We start from the raw sequence: 18,906 nt of genomic DNA, 5'->3' as shown, positions 1-18,906 counted from the left end.
GGCAGGGTGAGGCGCTGACTCCAGAGAAGAACTCTTACTACTGCTGTCCTCTCAGTCTGTGAGCCATCCGCGTCCACATGGCACCCGACAACGCCGCTCACACAGTGGGCCTCACATCCCGCCTCCCCGGCCTCAGCTCGCCCTGTGAACTCAGGCTGGGCGGCCCACACACACACACACGCTGGGTGCTGGGGACCCAAAGTCACGTGAGGTCATGGAGGTTCAATCTGTGGGGAAACCGAAAATGCTAACAAGTAATTCAATAAATGCTGCAAGAGATGAGGCAGTGTCATTACACTTCCTCTGTGGTGAAAGAACTGGGACTCTACCACATTCCCTGGGACACGAAAACATTGTCATTTATTTCATTTGCCCTTCGGGTAAAGGTGACAACATACCACTTTCCGTTTCCTCCATCTGTGACATGGCTCATCTTCCTGCCACTGAAACGGCTTTCTGTGACCTCACTGTGACCCACCTGGCCAGCGGCACAGCCTTACTCAGTGTGTCTTCTCAGCTTCCTCAGCACTGACGTGCTGTAACCTCGTCCACGCATCTCCATCCCTCCAGAGGGAACATAACACCCTCCTGGTTTCCTTATACATCCTGGACTATTTCCCAGGCTCTGACAGTGGCTCTTTTCGTCCGCGGGGCTCTGCACAGCCCTGCTCTTCCTCTGTCCTGCACACTCATCCGTCCACAGCTGTAACCGTCCCCTCCATGACTTCCCAACTTCCTTCTTTCCTTCAAGAACCTTCTCTTCCATGGTCCAGATCCTGGATGTACCCCTGGAATTTCAAGCTCAAAATACTGAAAAAAAAAATCTATTTTTTCTTCCAAATCTGCTCCTCTTGCCTTCCCAAGTTCTATTAACACCACCACTCATGTGCCCAAGTATTCAGAATTTGGGAATAATATGAATTTCTCTCCTTGTTTATCTAATTTTTGGTCAAATCCCCCCCCCTTTTTTTTAGTATGCTCCATCCCCAGCCTGCAGCACAACATGGGACTTGAACTCACGGCCCTGAGATCATGACCAGAGCTGAGTTCAACAGTCAGATGCTCAACTGACTCAGCCCCCCAGGCGCCCCTTTGGTCAAGTCTTATTTGTCCTCACTGCTATCACCCTATCAGGCTTCAGCACCTATGAGACCACACCAGCTCCCTGTGCTCCTCCACCTAAGCCCTGTTTCAGGCCATTCCAATGCATTATCCACTCTTTAAAGAAATACTAATTATGTCACATATGGGATTAAGTGCTAGGTGCTAGGACATAATTGTTTATCATTTTCCTACCATTAACTGGCTCTCCCCCACCCTCTCAGAGCTTATCTTCAAACAGGGGAGAGCCAGTTATGGGGCACAGGTGCAGAGGTGGCAGTGTTCCAGGAAGAAGTTAGGGTGCGTCGGAAGGTATGAGGACAGAGTGGAGGGTGCGGAGCTGAAAGCAGGATCACAAGTAGTGAGGGGCAGTGTGTGAAGTTGGGGACGTAGAAGGGAGGCACCGGATAAAGCCTGCCTACATGTGGACGACCGTGTAATGTATTGTTCAAACGGAGACACTTTTTTTCAGGACAAATACTAAACCAGATAGGACACCAGATAACAGATGCCACCTCAAGATGCACGTAAGGCCCCTGGAGGAATCTGTACCTTCTCCTAATGACAGTGATGCCATGAAGGTGGTCAAGCATGATCGGCTTTGAGAGGGTCAGATTTGCACATTACGAAGATCGCTGAAGGGGGCAGAGAACGGACTATGATGCCCAACTGGAGACAAGAAGATGAGTTAGGATAGTCTGGGGAAAACAGGATGCTGGCTGCACTGCAAGGTGTTGGGTAGGAAAAATGACATTTATTTATTTATTTTTTTTTAAAGATTTTATTTATTTATTTGACAGAGATAGAGACAGCCAGCGAGAGAGGGAACACAATCAGGGGGAGTGGGAGAGGAAGAAGCAGGCTCATAGCAGAGGAGCCTGATGCGGGGCTCGATCCCACAACGCCGGGATCACGCCCTGAGCCGAAGGCAGACGCTTAACCGCTGTACCACCCAGGCGCCCCAGGAAAAATGACATTTAAAAGGAATAAACAAGCCTTTGCTGTTGGGTACGAGTGGGGTGTGAGGAGAAGAGTTAAGGATGACTCCCGTATTTTGGCTGGGACAACGAGGCGGCTGGTGGTGTCAACGACTGAGACAGAAAACAGGATGCACAGGTCTGTGGGGAAGATAATGAGTTGCTGAGGGACCTGCTAGGCGTGAGGTCCTCCTGAAGACTGAAAGTCTACAAATTCCCATTAGTTATCTATGATGCATAACAAATTACCCCAAATTTAGTGGCTTAAAATAACACTTAGTATCTCACAGTTTCTGTGGGTCAGGAGGCAGCATAGCTAGATGGTTCTGGCAGAGGGTCTCTCAAAAGTTTGTGGTTGGGGTGCCTGGGTGACTCAGTTCAGCAACTGCCTTAGGCTCAGGTCATGATCTCAGGGTCCTGGAATCAAGCCCTGCATTGGCTCCCTGCTCAGCAGGGGGTCTGCTGCTCCCTCTCCCTCTGCCCCCCCAACTCATTCTCTCTCTCTCAAATAAATAAAATCTTAAAAAAAAAACAAAACGAAAAAAGAGTTTGTGGTCATCTCAAGGTTCCACTCCTTGAGGATCCACTTCCGTGCTCACTCCGTGGCTCAGTAGCCTCAGGACATGGTAGCTGGCTTCACCCAGCGCAAACACTTTGAACAGAAGGAAGGAGGGAGGGAGGAAGAGATGCAGGGGGAAAAGATACTCACGGTGGAAACCAGTCTGCTGTGTCGTATCTGATAGAAGTTACACTCAAGGGGAAGGGAATGAAGTGCCATCACTTAAATATCCACGAATTTGTGGGTGTGTCCTATTTTTTTATATCACCAAAATATCACAGCCAGATTATGAACTTTCCCAAAGCCTAGTGATGACTTGGGCTGCCTCCTCTTCTTCCCTACCACCAGTTCAAAAACTGTAGACCTATAGATTTCTCCAAGGTACATGTCAATCTTCAGCCTGCGAATGAATTAATTCCCTAACCTACTATCGTAGCCTCGTCTCCCATCCTCTCCTCTGCATGTCCCTGCTCCAGCCACTTACTACTTGCAGCCACCACCGTGCTCACATACCTGAAGTCATCATGCCTTTCCTTTGGTCCAGAAGTCTGGTTCTCAGACTTGAATTCAAATGACACGTGAAGAAACGTTGGTACATGAGGCCTAACACAAGAAATCAGAATACTGGGCTGAAATGAATTCCCTCTGACACGAAATTCTAGAACAGACGAGTGATAGTAGGTGCTGAAGACTTAAGAACATTTCTTCCACAAGCTGATTACAGACAAAGTCACTAGCAGAGACCAGCCACAGAACACGCCTTGCTCCAGCCTTGGCGATATGGAAGGAGCATTTTTGGGAAACGACAGATATGGAAAGCCTCCTTCCTACTCCTATTCTTTCAGCTCTCAAAAATGTCCACAGCTAGTTGCAAAAAGACTAGAATCATCTTGCTTGTCCATCAAAACGCTCCTAAATAAACTTTATCTACAGATAGAAGGCAGTTTTTAAAGATGAGGTAGAGCTCTAGGTACCGACTTGGACATCTCCAAGATATATGCATTTCGAGGAAAAGACAACATACAGAACAGCGGGTATACTAGACTACGATTTGCTTTCCAAGAAGAGATGATTAATGGACTCCCGGGTGGCTCAGTTGGTTAAGCGTCTGCCTTTGGCTCAGGTCATGATCCCAGCGTCCTAGGATCAGCCCCGCTTGGGAGCCTGCTTCTCCCTCTCCCTCTCCCTCTGCCTACTGCTCCCCCTGCTGTGCTCTGTCTCAAATAAGTAAATAAAATCTAAAAAAAAAAAAAAAATTAAGGTTAAACCGTGCATCCATAAAGAAGAAAAAGGAGGAGTATTTCCTAAACGTGCCTGCCACATCCCTGGAACGCTGCAGGACAACGGGCAGCAGCGGTCTCCTCGGGGGACGCGGGGATGGAGAGAACTCTACCTTTTCCGGATGCGGGTTATTCCAGCCTGCACGCCTCGGGGTACCTGCGCTGACCTCCCCCCTGTCTGAGACGTGAGGCGCGGGAGCAGCCTGGCGGCTCCTGGCCCTCAGTCTGCACCGACGGAATCGAGCGAGCGCCTAGCGGCGGCGGAGGCACGGAAGGAGAGCATGAGGCCTGGCCTGCCACCCACCAGCGCCGGCCCGCCGCCACCCCTTCGGAGGCCAGGGTGCGGGCCTGCGAGCCGTGAGACTCGGACCGCAGGCGTGGCAGCCAGCTCAGTTTACTCGCGCCGCCACAATCTCGCCGCAGTGACGTCCTGGGTGTCGACCCCACGCTCCCGGACGTGACGCGAGCGCTCGGTTCCGCCCCCCACCCCGCTTCCGGCGACGGGCCTGAGCTCGCGCGTGCGCACGGGGAGGCAGCCCTGGGTACCGCGCATACGTCTCTCTGCACGAGGTGAGAGCGAAATGGAGGGTTCGGCTTCCACCCCACCCTCGTCCGCAACCGCAGCCTCGGCCTCCGCTCCAGCGACCCCGGCGTCCGTGGAGCAGCTGGACAAAGGGCAGGTGAGCGGCCTTTTGGGGCGGGGAGGCTCGGAAGCGGGGTGGCCGTGGGCTTGTGAGGCGCGGGGTGCCGGTGCGGGCTCCGCGCCCCCGGAGGCGCCCCCAGGAGTTTTGGGACGGTCGCTGGGTCGCGCTGCGCTCAGCTTCCCCGCTCCTTCCTGCGCGCGGGGAGGCGCCTGCCGCCCCCCCCCCCAGCCCTGCGGCCTGCCCCCCCCCCAGGTGGATTGCAGGTGCAGCCTAGGGTTCCGCGGTGAGCTCCACCTGGCTCTGCTTGCCTACCGGTTGACTTGGGCAGGTCGCTTAATTCTGCAAGCCTCAGTGACCTCGGGTTTAAAAGGGCGTCTGCTGGCTTCCGCTCCTCCCCGGGATCAGAGGAGGCAAGGCCCGTCAAGCGCTGTAGCCAGCGGCCTGGCACAGAGTAAACGCTCAGTGAATGCCGATTGTGGTGTGTTGCGCTTTTCCCGGGATTGCTGCCTTAATCATCCAGGGCCCGGGAAGCATGTTCCCACCTGGCGCGGTGCCTTCACGTGGGACAGGCTCGCTTCTGTAGACGCGTGCTGAGCGGATACTTAGGTGGTTTCTGATAGAGTCTGGTCCCAAACTGTAGGATCCCGATACAGACGGTTGTGGAGGTTGCCTATTCGAATAGAATTTGAGGAGGAAAAAAAGGCGGGGAGGTGGGGGCAAGTGCTAAATTGGATTGAGATTTCGTTTATTTGTGTATCTCCACGTTGCAGATTAGAAAGGCAGTGGAAGCTCTGTTGGCACATTCCAAGTCCAGGAAAAACGCGAATGGATTGCTTCTGAATGAGAATGAAAATTTCTTCTTAATGGTGGTATTGTGGAAGATTCCAAGTAAAGAACTGAGGGTCAGAGTGTAAGTTCTGATTTTCTCCTTTGCCCTTGTTATCTGTTCCGTCATTTCTAGTGGAAACTTTGCAAACTCAAAATATGAGTTGAAATATGTAATTGTGCAAAAAAAAAAAAAAAACAAGAATTCCAACATGCTTAACTTTCCTAAAAATTTCACCAGTTTTTTGGGGCTGGTGGACAGTTAACCTAAGCAGTACTACTGAGTCTGAAACGTGGTTTTTAGAATAAATTAGACTGCTTTGTATTTGTATAGATTCTGTTATCTTTCCGTATCATGCTAGTTCCAAGCTAAGTCCTGAGGTCCTGGCGTCACTCCTTTGTGTAAAGATGATTAAAAACTTGGCAGAGAGCTCCTTCTGGAAAACAGACCCCTGGTGAGCACACATTCTTACCGCTATGGGACTCTGAGGTCAGAGATGCCTTCTCTGCAGAGTTGCGAGACTTAGCAAATAAAAATTCAAGTTATTTTCTTTTCTTTAAGATTTATTTATCTCTTTTAAAGAGGAAGAGAGCGAGCAGGAGTGGGATGGGCAGAGGGAGAGAGAGAATTGTAAGCGGACTCCGGGCTGGAGCAGCAGAGCCTGATGTGTGGGGCTCCGTCCCACAACCCAGAGATCATGATCTGGGCCGAAACCAAGGGTCAGATGCTTAACTGACTGTGCCACCCAGGCACCCCAAAATATAATACAAAGATTAAAATTTAACTTGTGCTGTTTTCTATCTGGCTCCCCTGCCTCTGTGGAGTCTTTCATTTCCTGAGTGTCAAAAAAAAAAAAAAAAAAAAAGGCCAGGTGTGCTGAAGAAGGTATATTGGATAGATGGTTTCTTTTCTTTTCTCTGAGTAGGGACGCTGGAGAATGATTAGAAATTGGAAAGACTCTTGGATCCTCAGATTTTCTATTAACTGATGATTCCAAACCTGCCCCAGCCAGTTTCCTTAGTACTGTGTTCCATATCCCATACACATTCTTTATTGCACACCTCTGCTCAGGCAGTTTCTCCTTTCTGGAAAGCCCTGTCACTTTCCCTAGGATGTTTTCCCCACTCCTGACCTCGCGATGATTCGTGCGACTTCCCGGCTCCGTATCACTTCTCATCGTATTTGGCAAGTCATGCGTGTTCGCCTCTTAGACCAAGGAAGGGTTTCCTCAGAACACATAGGCCTAGGAAATGAGTGAAACCTTTTTCTTAAGATTTAAGACTCAACTGTAATAACACATGTTTGCTGGTCCCTGTTGGTCTGCTCCCTGTTTTCTGTTCAGCTCTTAAGGAGTTAACGTTGTTTATGGATCCCAGAGTTTTCTGCAAGGTAAAGTTCTGAACCAGCACTGTCCTGATGAAACCTGATTATTCTAGCACGTTATAGTACATGTGCATATTTAACGACATATAAAATAATAATGACCTCACATGGACTACTTTGGGTGACTTTGATTAGGTTTTAACTCTAGTTATAGCCCACGTAGTAACTGATACTTTGTTTATTCCCGGGGGGGGGGGAAGCAAAGGGAGAGAGAGAATCTTAAGCAGGCTCCACACACAGGGTGGAGCCCAGTGCAGAGCTCGATCTCAGAACGCTGAGACCCTAACCTGAGCCAGAAGCAGGAATCGGACGCTTAACTGACTGAGCCACGTAGGTGCCCCTAATTGATATTTTGGACTCTGGGTATTTGTGATGAGTTACTTGAATCTTAAATCTCTTCTTCATACCATTGAAAACTAGGTTTATTTTTTAATGTTCTTGGTAGAGTATTTGCTTAAATAGTATGAATGAAGTTTGTTGAAATGACTGTATTGTGTATTCCGTGGAATAGAAACATACACTTTGTCTATTATAATGCTTTCCTCCTCTATGGCATCTCTTTGTTTTGCAGGTCCTTGCCTCATGGTATTCGATCAGATTTAACAGATATTTGTTTACTTACCAAGGATGAACCCAATTTAACTCCTGAAAAGACAGAACGGTTTTACAAGAAGCTTTTGAACAAGCATGGAGTTAAAACCATTTCTCAGGTCAGGAGTGGTTAATATTTTCAGGATAATTAAAAGATCTGATTTGGTCTTTGAAGTGATAAGTAATACATTCCTGTACTTCCTAGTAACCTAGTATTTCTTTCCTAGAGATTTGATTTTTATTTATTCATTCATTCATTTTAAAAATGTTATTTTTAAATAATCTCTCCACCCAATGTGGGGCTTGAACCCACGACCCTGAGATCAAGAGTCACATGCTTCACCGACTGAGCCAACCAGGCGCCACTAGAAATTTAATTTTTAATTTAATTTTTTCTTTCTAATTTTCGTTGGCTTAGTAGGACGTGTTCCATCTTCTCCATGATGGATGAGCTGTTAAGGTTTCTTGACCTCACAGCTAATGTATACGTCAGTCTTTTTTTTTTTTTTTAAGATTTTATTTATTTACTTGAGAGAGAGAGCACACAAGCCAGGGGAGAGGCAGAAGGAGAGAAGCAGGCTCCCCACTGAGCAGGGAGCCCAATGCGGGACTCGGTCCCAGGATCCTGGGATCATGACCTGAGCGGAAGGCCGACACCTAGCCAACTGCCACCCGGGAGCCCCATCAGTAACTTTTATATCTTGACTAGTTTATACAGGATTGCTCCATTAGGTCACATTGGCACTTCCAGAACATTCCCGGGTTTGCTTGTGACTTGGCACTTCCCGTAGTGGTTTGTAGTTGTTGGTGTCCTTTCTTTATGTGGCATCCCAGCACATCTGTCTCTGTGTCCCCAGCGGTTAGCCCAGTGCCTGGCCATGCTCGGCACTCTCCACGTGCTCACTAAACTGTGGCTCTGGGACATTTTAAGATCCAGACGCAAGTTACTGCTTGAGTATTATTTCTTCTTTTTGTTCCTATTCTTAACTTTTTGTGTTTTTCCTCTTCTTGTGTTTCCTAGATTATCCCCCTCCGAACTTTAAAAAAGGAGTATAAAGCCTATGAAGCCAAACTCCGCCTCCTGGGCAGTTTTGACTTCTTCCTTACTGACGCGAGAATCAGGCGTCTCCTGCCATCCCACCTGGGGAGACATTTCTATCACAGGAAGAAGTAAGTTTCTTGGCAGTAACTGGGTTTGAGCAGTGCGAAGTTCGTGGATGTATATACATTCTGCTGCAAGCCCCTGCGTGTTCTTACAGAGTTCCGGTACCTGTAAACCTTCTGGCCAAGAATTTATCCAGCGAGATCAATGAATGCATAGGTGGAACGGTCATCAACATCTCTAAAAGTGGTTCCTGCAGGTAAGTCAAGGGTATCAACGTGTGCCTGTGTCTAGTCTTATATTCATTTGATAGTAATTTTTTAACAAGGTCGTGTTAATGAAACCAGATCCTTCTTTTATTTTTTTTATTTTTTATTTATTTTTTTTAAAGATTTTATTTATTTATTCGACAGAGATAGAGACAGCCAGCGAGAGAGGGAACACAAGCAGGGGGAGTCGGAGAGGAAGAAGCAGGCTCATAGCGGAGGAGCCTGATGTGGGGCTCGATCCCAGAACGCTGGGATCACTCCCTGAGCCGAAGGCAGACGCTTAACCGCTGTGCCACCCAGGCGCCCCGGATCCTTCTTTTAAAACTAACGTCCATCCTTAAGAAGTATCTCATTCTCTAGAAAAGTGCCGTCCCATAGAACTTTCCACAGTGATGGAAGTGGTCTATATATGGCTAGTATTTACCGTATTGGCTAGGGCACCTTTAGGTGTTTCGGAAAACATGGAGGACAAGACTAATGCTTAGGGAACGTCAGCGGTTCTGGGCTTCTGTGTTGCCCACTACAGGGAAGATCCCCTCAGTCTTGGCTTAGCTTCTTGTTCAGTGAATTCATTATCCGTCCTGTCTTACCATGCTGTCTGCTGTCTCTGTGGTCACACTGACTTCTGATGCAGGATGCCGAGCTGCGTGGAACTCCCACACCCAGCCCCAGAGAACAGGAGAGACCTTGCGGGGCGGTGATGGCTCCCCGGGTGGACAGGGCATGTGGCTCCACCTTTTTATTAGGCCGAGGGGCCGGTTAAATTTGAGTGCTTGGAAGTTGAGCAGGAGGAGGGGGCTGTTAAACATACTCAGAATCATTTCGAAACATAACCTCCTGCCTGGGGCATCTGTGGTATGGGGATGGCCAGCGGCCCCTCCTGAAGATACCCCAGGAGCCTCTGTGTACCCAGGGACTGCCAGGATGGCTAGACTCTGCTCCCCAGGGCGGTTCTGGGGTTGTCCTCTGTGTGCGGGTGGGCGGTCCCTTAACTGGGTGTAATGAAGCAGCTGAGAAGAGTTGGTGGTCAGGCCCGGGCCCGACTCTGGTTGTAGGCGGATATCAAAGTCGTGGCTCATGGGAAGTGGTTCGCTAGCAGGTCAGAGGCCTGGGGGCCTGGGATCGATGAGCAGCTGGGGGGGGGGGGTCTCCCCTTTTCCTTTGGGAGAGTTGTGGGCAGCTAGTGGACAGCATAGACACCTGAACCATTCTTTGCTCTCCTTTCACACCCACCTTCCTCCCGCTGTCCCTCATTCTTTTTCTTTCCCTCTCTCCCATCCCGTCCCCCTCCTCTCTCTCCCTCACTCCTTGTCATCTTTGCATCTGGGACACCAGGGGTGTGCATACAGATGGCAGTGAGCACACAGCAGGCAGAGCTCTGGCTTCGGCTGGGGGAGGTGACAGCACTAGCCCCTTCTCATCCTCATTCTGTGATGCCCAGCAGACCATGAGCCTGCCTTCCGGCTCCCACGGTGGGGAGGATGGGGGCTGGCAGGAGCAGGGGACCCCGTGGCTGAGCAATAGAGGAACTCTCTACTTGGCTTCTGCCTGCACCCTGCTTCAGCTGGAGGGATGGTCGTGCCCTTGGCTGGAAGACACTGTTAACACAAGGGACGAGAACGTTTGTCTTAGAGGATGACAGCTGGGTCAGGGCAGGGGTACAGTAAAGACAGAAACATCCCTCCTAAGGGTCTTTCCTACCGGAACAGCCCCTCCTCAGGAAAGCTTGAGGGCCGACTCTGTGACCTGTGTTTTCTAGAATGAAGGTAGAACTTCCTCTGGCCCTGCCCACTGACCGATAGGCCTCACAGGGTTAAGTGCAGCCCCTCCATCACCACTTCACAGCATGACGTATTTCAGGAGCAGGCCATTTCTAGAATAGGAAAGATAATAATCTCCCTTTAAGATATATTGAAACTGGGATGCCTGGGTGGCTCAGTCGGTTAAGCATCTGCCTTCAGCTCAGGTCATGATCCCAGGGTCCTGGGTTCAAGTCCCACATCAGGCTCCCTGCTCAGTGGGGAGCCTGCTTCTCCCTCTGCCTCTGCGCCTCCGGCCTGCTCATCCTGGCTTGCATGCTCTCTCTCTGACAAATAAATAAAATCTTCAAAAAAATAAAAATAAGATAAAATAAGTTGAAACTAAGTGAAATAAGTTAATCAGAGAAAGACAATTATCATATGATCTCACTCATGTGGAATTTAAGAAACAAAACAGAGGATCATAGGGGAAGGGAGGGAAAAATAAAACGAAATCAGAGAGGGAGACAAACCATAAGAGACTCTTAATCATAGGAAACAAACTGGGCTGCCGGCGGGGAGGGGGGTGGGGGAATGAGGTAACTGGGTGACGGACATGAATGAGGGCACGTGATGTAACCAGCCCGGGTGTTTTATAAGACCGATCAATCACTGACCTCTACCTCCAAAACTAATGATAACTCTGTGCTAATTGAATTTAAATAAATCAGTTGTGTAAAACAACTGCAAAATCAAATAGTGACACCCTAAAAATTTTAGGGTTTCTACCTTAAGCTTTTTTTTTTAAGGATCATGTATTTATGTTTCTCACATACCCTCCTGTGCTTCTTGTGAAGCACTGATTTTTTTTTTTAATCTTTGTGTCTGATATTGTATTAAATTTCAGTACTATCCGCGTTGGCCACACCGGAATGGAGGTTGAACACATCGTTGATAACATCACCACCGTGACGAAGAGGCTTTCCCAAAAGTTGCCAGAGGTGCGGTCTCACAGGTGCATCTGTTGATTGTTCGTTAAGAAGAAACGGACCCCGGACACATAATACCGTTCTTGTCTGTTGCAGAAGTGGGAGAGCGTGAAACTCTTGTATGTGAAAACCGAGAGGTCCGCTTCCCTGCCCATCTTTTCCTCGTTTGTCAGCTGTCAGGATGAAGCCAAGGGAATATGCACCCCCAGTCAAAAGAAAAAGGTGAGTAGAGTTGTAAATACCGGGTAGGCTTAGTCACAGGCGTAAGCACGGCAGAGGGAGAGGAGCAGATGCCCTTCCTGCCTGCCCTTCAGTGGTCGCCAGTGGCCCTGCTTTTGCATACGTCGATCCCACTTTACAGATGAGGTCCGTTAGCAGTGGTGTGAATAAAGCATATCGAGGTACAAATATCTTGGGTTTATTGATACTTTAGTTAAGTGGCCCAAGGAAGCTCAGCGGGGTCCTGTGTAGTGGCAAGAGGAGCTAAAAGAAAACCAAAATCTAGTTTTAAGATTTTATTTTTTATTTGTCAGAGAGGGAGGGAGAGAGGGGGAGAGAGCACCAGCAGGAGGAGCAGTAGGTAGAGGGAAAAGCAGGCTCCCTGTTGAGCAAGGAGCCCGGTGCGGGACTCGATCCCAAGACCCTGGAATCATGACCTGAGCCAAAGGCAGACGCTTAACCAACTGAGCCATCCAGGCGCCCCCAAATTCTAGTTATTAAGAACTTTTTTATGGGCAAAATTTGCAGTTGTGTTAGGCTAACGGATAAGCTCTCAGTTTGGGTTTGTAGGTTTTCATTGCTATTGGTACTGTTGCAAAAAAAAAAAAAAGCCAGCACGAGAGAGAATTCCGGTTTTTTGCTGTTTGTTAGATCAGCCTCCTAGTTTGCAAACAAAGTCTTTAGCCGTGTTAATTGCGTTCAGTGGGTTTTTAATTTGGATCTTTTCTTTTTTTTTTGTACTTCTAGAAGTTGTGTGTTTTCTTCTTTTTCGAATTGGCTTTGCTTCTTTTACTTTCTTATTACCTACCTACAAATGGTCCTCCAGTTCCCCACGATTCCTGGACCACGTTAAGCATTACCGTTCTATCATCTAATCACTCGTGTAGCACTGAGCTCATGTCACAGCCGGTTCTGTGTCCCTCCTGGCTCCTTGTGGACCTGGTTGTCTCCGTGTTGTGGTCGTCGCATGGGGAAAATGATTTGTAGAAATAGTTTGCCGTGTAAGGTAAAGATCTTTCTCTAGAAGATTTCCATTTGGTTCTGTTGCGTACCTCGGGGCCCTGGGGCTCCTGAAAGCACATCCGAGGCTGGAGATTCCCTGAATGATTCGGAGCAAACCATGCTGACTCTGCACAGCTCTGCTTCCTGTTCATCTTTACCCCGAGAGTGACTCCCTGGCCTCCCACCTTATTGTGGGGGGCTCCTCTTAGACTCCCTGCCCGGTGCGGACACTGGGGTTGGATTTCTCTCCATCCATCCGCGCCCGCGGTTAAAATAAAAACTAGGGACCGGCACGTAGTCTTGGCAGAATTTGCTTCTGGGCTCACTTACCCACTGGGTCCTTGTTTTTAATATCTTGCAGGTAGTTGGTTCCTTGATGTCTTTAGGGGGAAAAATTTTTTTTTTAATATATTTTACCCCACTTTTTAACTTATTTTCATTGGGAAGATGACCCAAAATAACAGACTGCTGTTATCAGAAGCAAGAAATCCGCATCTTTTGCCATTTGTCAGCAGAGTCATTTGAGGACTTGGTGAACGTGTTGCTGGTTAAAATGGAATCGGACCCGGTTATGGATGTTACTGAACAGGGCTCTGTGGTTAGGATAATGGACTTCTCGCTGACGAAGTGTTTCACTGTTTTCAGTTACACCCCCAACCCTGAAGTAGGGGAAAAATGATCAGTTGTGGGGGTTTTTTGGAACTGTTTTATTGAGACGACATCATCGTACTCCACAATTTCGGATAATTCTTCAGTCCCCCATAAGCGAGATCCACTCTCACGGGATTTCTGGCTGCAGCCGGGTTCTGAGTCCCGACGTGTAATTCACAGAGTGGGCATCTTCGGCTGAGTTAAAACCAAACCGGAGTTGACGCTCACGTTCTGGTAGTGGCGTTGGTTTGCTCGGAGTTGGTTCAGATCGAGGCACTTTACAGAAGCTTAGGGTGAATCAGAGCTGCAAGTCCTGAATCTATGCCATTTCTTTGCCAACAAGTGTATCTCTTACTAAAATTAGGCTTGGGGTTTTGTGTGTGTGTGTGTGTGTGTGGTTTTTTTTTTTTGTAGGAAGCAAAGAAGAAACAAAAACAAAAAGAGTATCGTGAAAAACGAAAAGAGAAGAAGAAAAACAAAAGGCTTGTGAAACAGGCTGGAAAGGCTCCGTCAGCCCCGAAGAAGGAGGATGCAGACCCCAAAACTACCGGTGCAGCGGCGCCCAGCCCTGTGCCCTGGAAGGAGGAGCCGGGAGCGCGAGAGAAGAAGGAGGGCAGTAAAGGAAAAGCTCGGTCTAAGGTGCAGGACGATTCGGAAGACGAGATCCCTCTGCTGGTACCGATAGGGAACACGCCCGCTAAAGGAGGCACAGAGGTATTTTCATTGATACTCATTAGAATTGTTGGAAACACTGCCTGTGGTTTTAAACAGCAGGCCGGGGCAGAAATGTGGGCAGTGGTTCTGTTGCTGACGGTGAGTCCTGGATCCCCACATCATTAGCCTTAGAAAACTGCGCAGTGGGGGGGGGCGCCTGGGTGGCGAAGTCGTTAAACGTCTGCCTTCGGCTCAGGGCGTGATCCCGGCACTCCTGGATCGAGTCCCACATCGGGCTCCTCCGCTGGGAGCCTGCTTCTGCCTCTCCCACTCCCCTGCTGTGTTCCCTCTCTCGCTGGCTGTCTCTCTGTCACATAAATAAATAAAATCTTAAAAAAAAAAAAAAAAAAACTGCGCAGGGCCAGGGCGGGCTTGGGTGCTGGGTCCCGAAACCTCTCCAACACCCCACCTCTGTTGGCTCCTGAAATCTGACTGCATGGGTTTCGCAGGATCGTTTAAAGGAATGGAGTTTCTTAACTTTCTGGTTCCTTGGTACAGTGTTTCCTCGTTCTCAGTGTCTATCCAGCTGCCAGGAGAAGGCCTCTTGAACATGACGGGGCAGGAAAGGGGGGACTAAGAGCCGGCAAGGCTGTCCTCACTGTGACAGCAACCAGCATGGCCTCAGCACGTGGGAGTGACAGCCCCAGGGCTAGCCCTGCCCTTGACCGATTTGGTGTTTTGTCCGATAGCAGCAATCCTTAGAATCATCAGGGTGTTGCAATTTTCATGTTCTGGCAAAAGTATTCCTCGTAAAGGTGCCCCCAAGTGCTACTGAGTGTTTAAGTCTAGTTGAAGTTAACGCAAAGTGTCAGTGTCTCACCTGGAAGCGTCGTAGGTGTTTTTACAGAAAGCACACTGTGTTGGTTAGCGCGGGACGGGGTGTCATGTGGTGGAGGCTAGAAAAGCATAGCCGACTGGGTGGTGTGAAGCTAGAGCCGTAGAAGCGTTCGTGCCCTTTGAACCCAGCTAGGAAAGAGGACCAGGATGGTGACATAGAAGAGTTTCATTGTCGTTCACCATAGAGGCACAGGGGAGGACACGTCATGTACCCTCGCGGTAGTTTTTATGAATAATTCGAAGTGGTGTTCAGTAAGGAAATACAGTGCTCTTGGGAGTACTAATGAAGTTACTGGGGAAAGGGCATAACAGTTGGCTCACATTCATTCATTCATTCACTCATTCATTTATTTTTAAGATTTTTTTTTTTAATATGAGAGAGAGAGCATGGGCGAAGGGTGGGCACAGAGGGAGCAGCAGACTCTGTGCTGAGCAGGGAGCCCAATGGGAGGCTTGATCCCAGGACCCTAAGATCATAACCTGAGCCGAAGGCAGACGCTCAACTGACTGAGCCAACCAGATGTCCCAGCGTTTGGCTTTTATTTTATTTTATTTTATTTTCAAGATTTTATTTATTTATGTGACAGAGAGACAGCCAGCGAGAGAGGGAACACAGCAGGGGAGTGGGAGAGGAAGAAGCAGGCTCCCAGCGGAGGAGCCCAGTGTGGGACTCGATCCCAGTACTCCAGGATCACGCCCTGAGCCAAAGGCAGACGCTTAACGACTGCGCTACCCAGGCGCCCCAGCGTTTGGCTTTTAAATACATGCGCGCTTGGGGGGGAAAGGTAGTGAGTAATAGGTAGTTAATACTGTGTGGTAAACTTACTAGAGAATTTTGTTTCTTTTATTTATGTTTTCCAAATTTCCTGTAACAATCCTGTCGCTTTATATTTACTGAAAAGCAAAGTTTTGCTTTGCTGGCTGTTTTTGTCCCTCTAATCTCCCATATGGGAAGTGTCTGTCACTAGAGTGCTGTCCAGCAGCTGTCGTCCGGGCTGCTGCACAATCCCGGCCTCCCGGTCTCCAACACCCTCCCCTCCAAGAGCCTTTCAGGACCTCCTGTCCTCACCCACAGGCAAGGAATTTACAGCGGAAGATGGAGAAGAGTCGGGTTTGGGGCACAGGGCTCCCTGTGGTGCTCCCAGTGAGCGCTTCCTGGCATCCCTAGCAAAGGTAGAGATGGTTCTGTGTTGGTTGGACCCAGAAGAGCAGCACCAGGGTCCTTGCTACAGTCTTTAGTAACAGAAAACAGTTGCCTTGGGGCGCCTGGGTGGCACAGCGGTTGGGCGTCTGCCTTCAGCTCAGGGCGTGATCCCAGCGTTCTGGGATCGAGTCCCACATCAGGCTCCTCCGCTATGAGCCTGCTTCTCCCACTCCCCCTGCTTGTGTTCCCTCTCTCGCTGTCTCTATCTCTGTCAAATAAATAAATAAAATCTTAAAAAAAAAAAAAAAAGAAAACAGTTGCCTTTCCAAATGCCTTCGAGGCAGAAGGCAAAGCTATCCCTCACTTCATCATATTGGGGTGTCTGTTCTGGGGGTGACATGATAAAGATGACAGCTCTCGGAGTGACATCGTTAGGGTTTGTCCTCCCTTGGACTTAACTCTCTGCTTTTCCTTAGGTGCAAAAACACGCCACAGGAAAGAAGTCTCCAAAAAAGAGTCCTGCTCCCAAAACACCCCGTGGGAAGAAGAGAAAGGCCTTTCCAGGTTTGGAGACCCCGAAGGCTGCAGAGCCCAAGACCCCAGGCAGTGGCCTGGGGAAGAAGCCAAGAATCAAAGACGATGCAGAGAAAGGAAAAAACTCTTCACTGGGGAAAAAAGACCCAAGACAGATGACCAAAAAGCCAGGGGCCAAGTTCTTCACTACTGCTAGTAAATCTGCAAAAAAAGCTGCCCGCACCCCCAAACAGTGGCCCAAGAAGCCCAAAGTACCCCAGTCGACCTAAAAATCAAGAGACTCAAGCAGAAGGAAGCATCCACACTCCCCGAAGAGCTTTTTAAAAACACCAGGGTCCCGAGCCCCATGCCATGCAGTCTTCTCCGGGAGTGAGGCCCAGACTTAAGTATTTTTTAAAACCTACTCAAGTAATTCTGACGTATGTTCGTGCGTGTGAGAACCAGTAGTTTTGAAGTAAATCATTTTTTAAGTTGCTCTTCTGTGCATTTGCTAATAGGACGGGGGGAATACAGTGCTTGTCTGTGCTTCTCTGTGGCGGTTTATCATTAAAGCGCACCATTGGCTCCTGAGCAGACTGTCGGTCTTCCCTGTCCCGTTGGCTTTACTTGAATTCCTACGATGTGGTCCTCTTCCCTGTCTGCTTCCCACCTTCGCTCACCTGGCCCCATTACGCTAGTTTGCGCAAACCCTCCCAGAGCCTGTCCGCAGGCCCGGGATGGGCTCGCTGCCGGACATTCGGCTGTGGAACTTAGGAGAAAGTCTTGGTGGGTTTTGGAAAGGGCCCTTGGGTCAGAATAATTGATTTCGGTGGTAGTCCGCCACAGCTGTGGGTCACTGAGTTAGCGTGCATTCGGTGAGGTTCGTTACCAGGAAGCCGTTTCCGGGGGCCCTGAGTTGCGTGCTGCCCCCTAGAGGCAAGAAGTCCATGCCCGTCTTCCTCCAGACCCCTCCACAGGCTGCATGGACTTACTCACCGGTGGACTGCACACTTTGGATGACGGTCAGATAGATTCCGAAGCAGTAAATGACTCTCGGGGTACTCAGCCTCTCCCTGGATTTGAATGGGGTTCACATCCGCGGCGGTAAGCGATGGCATCCTGTCCCGATGCACAGTGAAGCACGCTTTCCAAGAGCACGTGGTTCAGAAACAAGTCAAGGTTCAGGTGATCCTCCTTCAAGTCAGCAAAAGCTTTTGCTCTTTAGTACCACAGATTAGATGGTAACGTCAACTTTTTAAATCACGAAAGCCTCTCAAATACAAAATTTTTCTAATTCCGGTGGCCTCGTAGGCTTTCGAGTATGCGTTCAATGTCGAGGGTGCGCGTAACCGATTTGTTTCCCACAGAAACGAGGGGCTGTGGGGACGCGGCCAGCCTGGCTTCACGTGTTCCTAGATGGAGATCTCAGTGCTGTTCTGCAGAGGCAAATTCCCCTACACGAGCATGCTGGTCTCTCTACGGGACGTAATTTCGGGGGGGATAGCCTTAACGGTTTTTTAATCCCAACCTCTAGCCAAATGAAGATTTTGCAACAGCGAGTGATCTTTGGTCTGCGGCTTGGTCCTGATTGAATGTGAGGCAGTCGTTCACCTTCCTGTTCTTTGTGCATCGCGTTCCACTCGTAAATTCTCCACGTTGGAAAGGCAGGTTGACTTCAGCTTCCTAAGCAGGATGCTCGTTTTTTTTGACCAGGGAAAGCCACAGTTGGGGAATGGTGAAAATTCGGAATTGCAAGGAAAAGGCACAAGTCAAGCTGGTAGGTTTCTTTTTTTTTTTTCTTTTTTTTTTTTAAAGATTTTATTTATTTATTTGACAGAGAGAGAGATCACCAGTGAGAGAGGGAACACAAGCAGGGGGAGTGGGAGATGAAGAAGCAGGCTCCCAGCCAAGGAGCCTGATGCGGGGCTCGATCCCAGAACGCCGGGATCACGCCCTGAGCTGAAGGCAGACGCTTAATGACCGTGCCACCCAGGCGCCCCAGGCTGGTAGGTTTCTAAGGCTCAGGCGTGATCCCAGCTGAGTGACAAGGCTGCGAGCCGTCAGTGGGCTCCCCAGGGGCCGAGAGGAGCACGGGAAATCTACAGTGAGTCCCGCTCTTGGGCTTTAAGAGGTGAGTACATGGCTGATGTTTTGTTTTTGGGTTTTTTTATGATGTATTTTTTAGAGGGAGTGTGAGTTGTGGGAGGGGCAGAGGGAGGAGGAGAGAGAATTTCAAGCAGATTCCACACTGAGTATGGAGCCTGACCTGGGGCTAGATCCCATGAGCCAGAAGCCTGACCGCAGTGTGTAAGGGTTTAAATAGCAAAGAAGTCTTTGGCAATTTTATTAAATATTTGAAGGCTCTG

The 18,906-nt window shown here is 49.1% G+C and overlaps 1 protein-coding gene and 1 long non-coding RNA gene across 2 annotated transcripts; one reads left to right on the top strand and one right to left on the bottom strand.

Moving 5' to 3' along the window:
* Nucleotides 1-336: 336 nt before the first annotated feature.
* Nucleotides 337-4,356, bottom strand: LOC113270788 (uncharacterized). The gene is made up of 3 exons (XR_003321953.4): nt 4,031-4,356; nt 3,151-3,240; nt 337-2,219 (listed from the first exon to the last, which is right to left on the bottom strand). It is a non-coding gene; the product is annotated as an uncharacterized LOC113270788 (long non-coding RNA).
* A 57-nt stretch (nt 4,357-4,413) lies between these two features.
* On the top strand, nt 4,414-17,131 carry RSL1D1 (ribosomal L1 domain containing 1). The gene is made up of 9 exons (XM_026520309.4): nt 4,414-4,597; nt 5,332-5,471; nt 7,342-7,480; nt 8,383-8,531; nt 8,621-8,722; nt 11,379-11,472; nt 11,557-11,682; nt 13,747-14,046; nt 16,504-17,131. Exons 1-9 carry the CDS (start codon nt 4,499-4,501, stop codon nt 16,828-16,830), a joined length of 1,476 nt encoding a protein of 491 aa, XP_026376094.1. The 5' UTR covers nt 4,414-4,498; the 3' UTR covers nt 16,831-17,131.
* The last annotated feature ends 1,775 nt before the right edge of the window (nt 17,132-18,906 follow it).

This window comes from Ursus arctos, unplaced genomic scaffold (assembly GCF_023065955.2).
Source record: "Ursus arctos isolate Adak ecotype North America unplaced genomic scaffold, UrsArc2.0 scaffold_2, whole genome shotgun sequence".
NCBI classification, from domain to species: Eukaryota; Metazoa; Chordata; class Mammalia; order Carnivora; family Ursidae; genus Ursus; species Ursus arctos.
The sequence above is the reverse complement of the archived record's forward strand: the minus strand, read 5'-3'. Positions and strand labels throughout refer to the sequence as shown.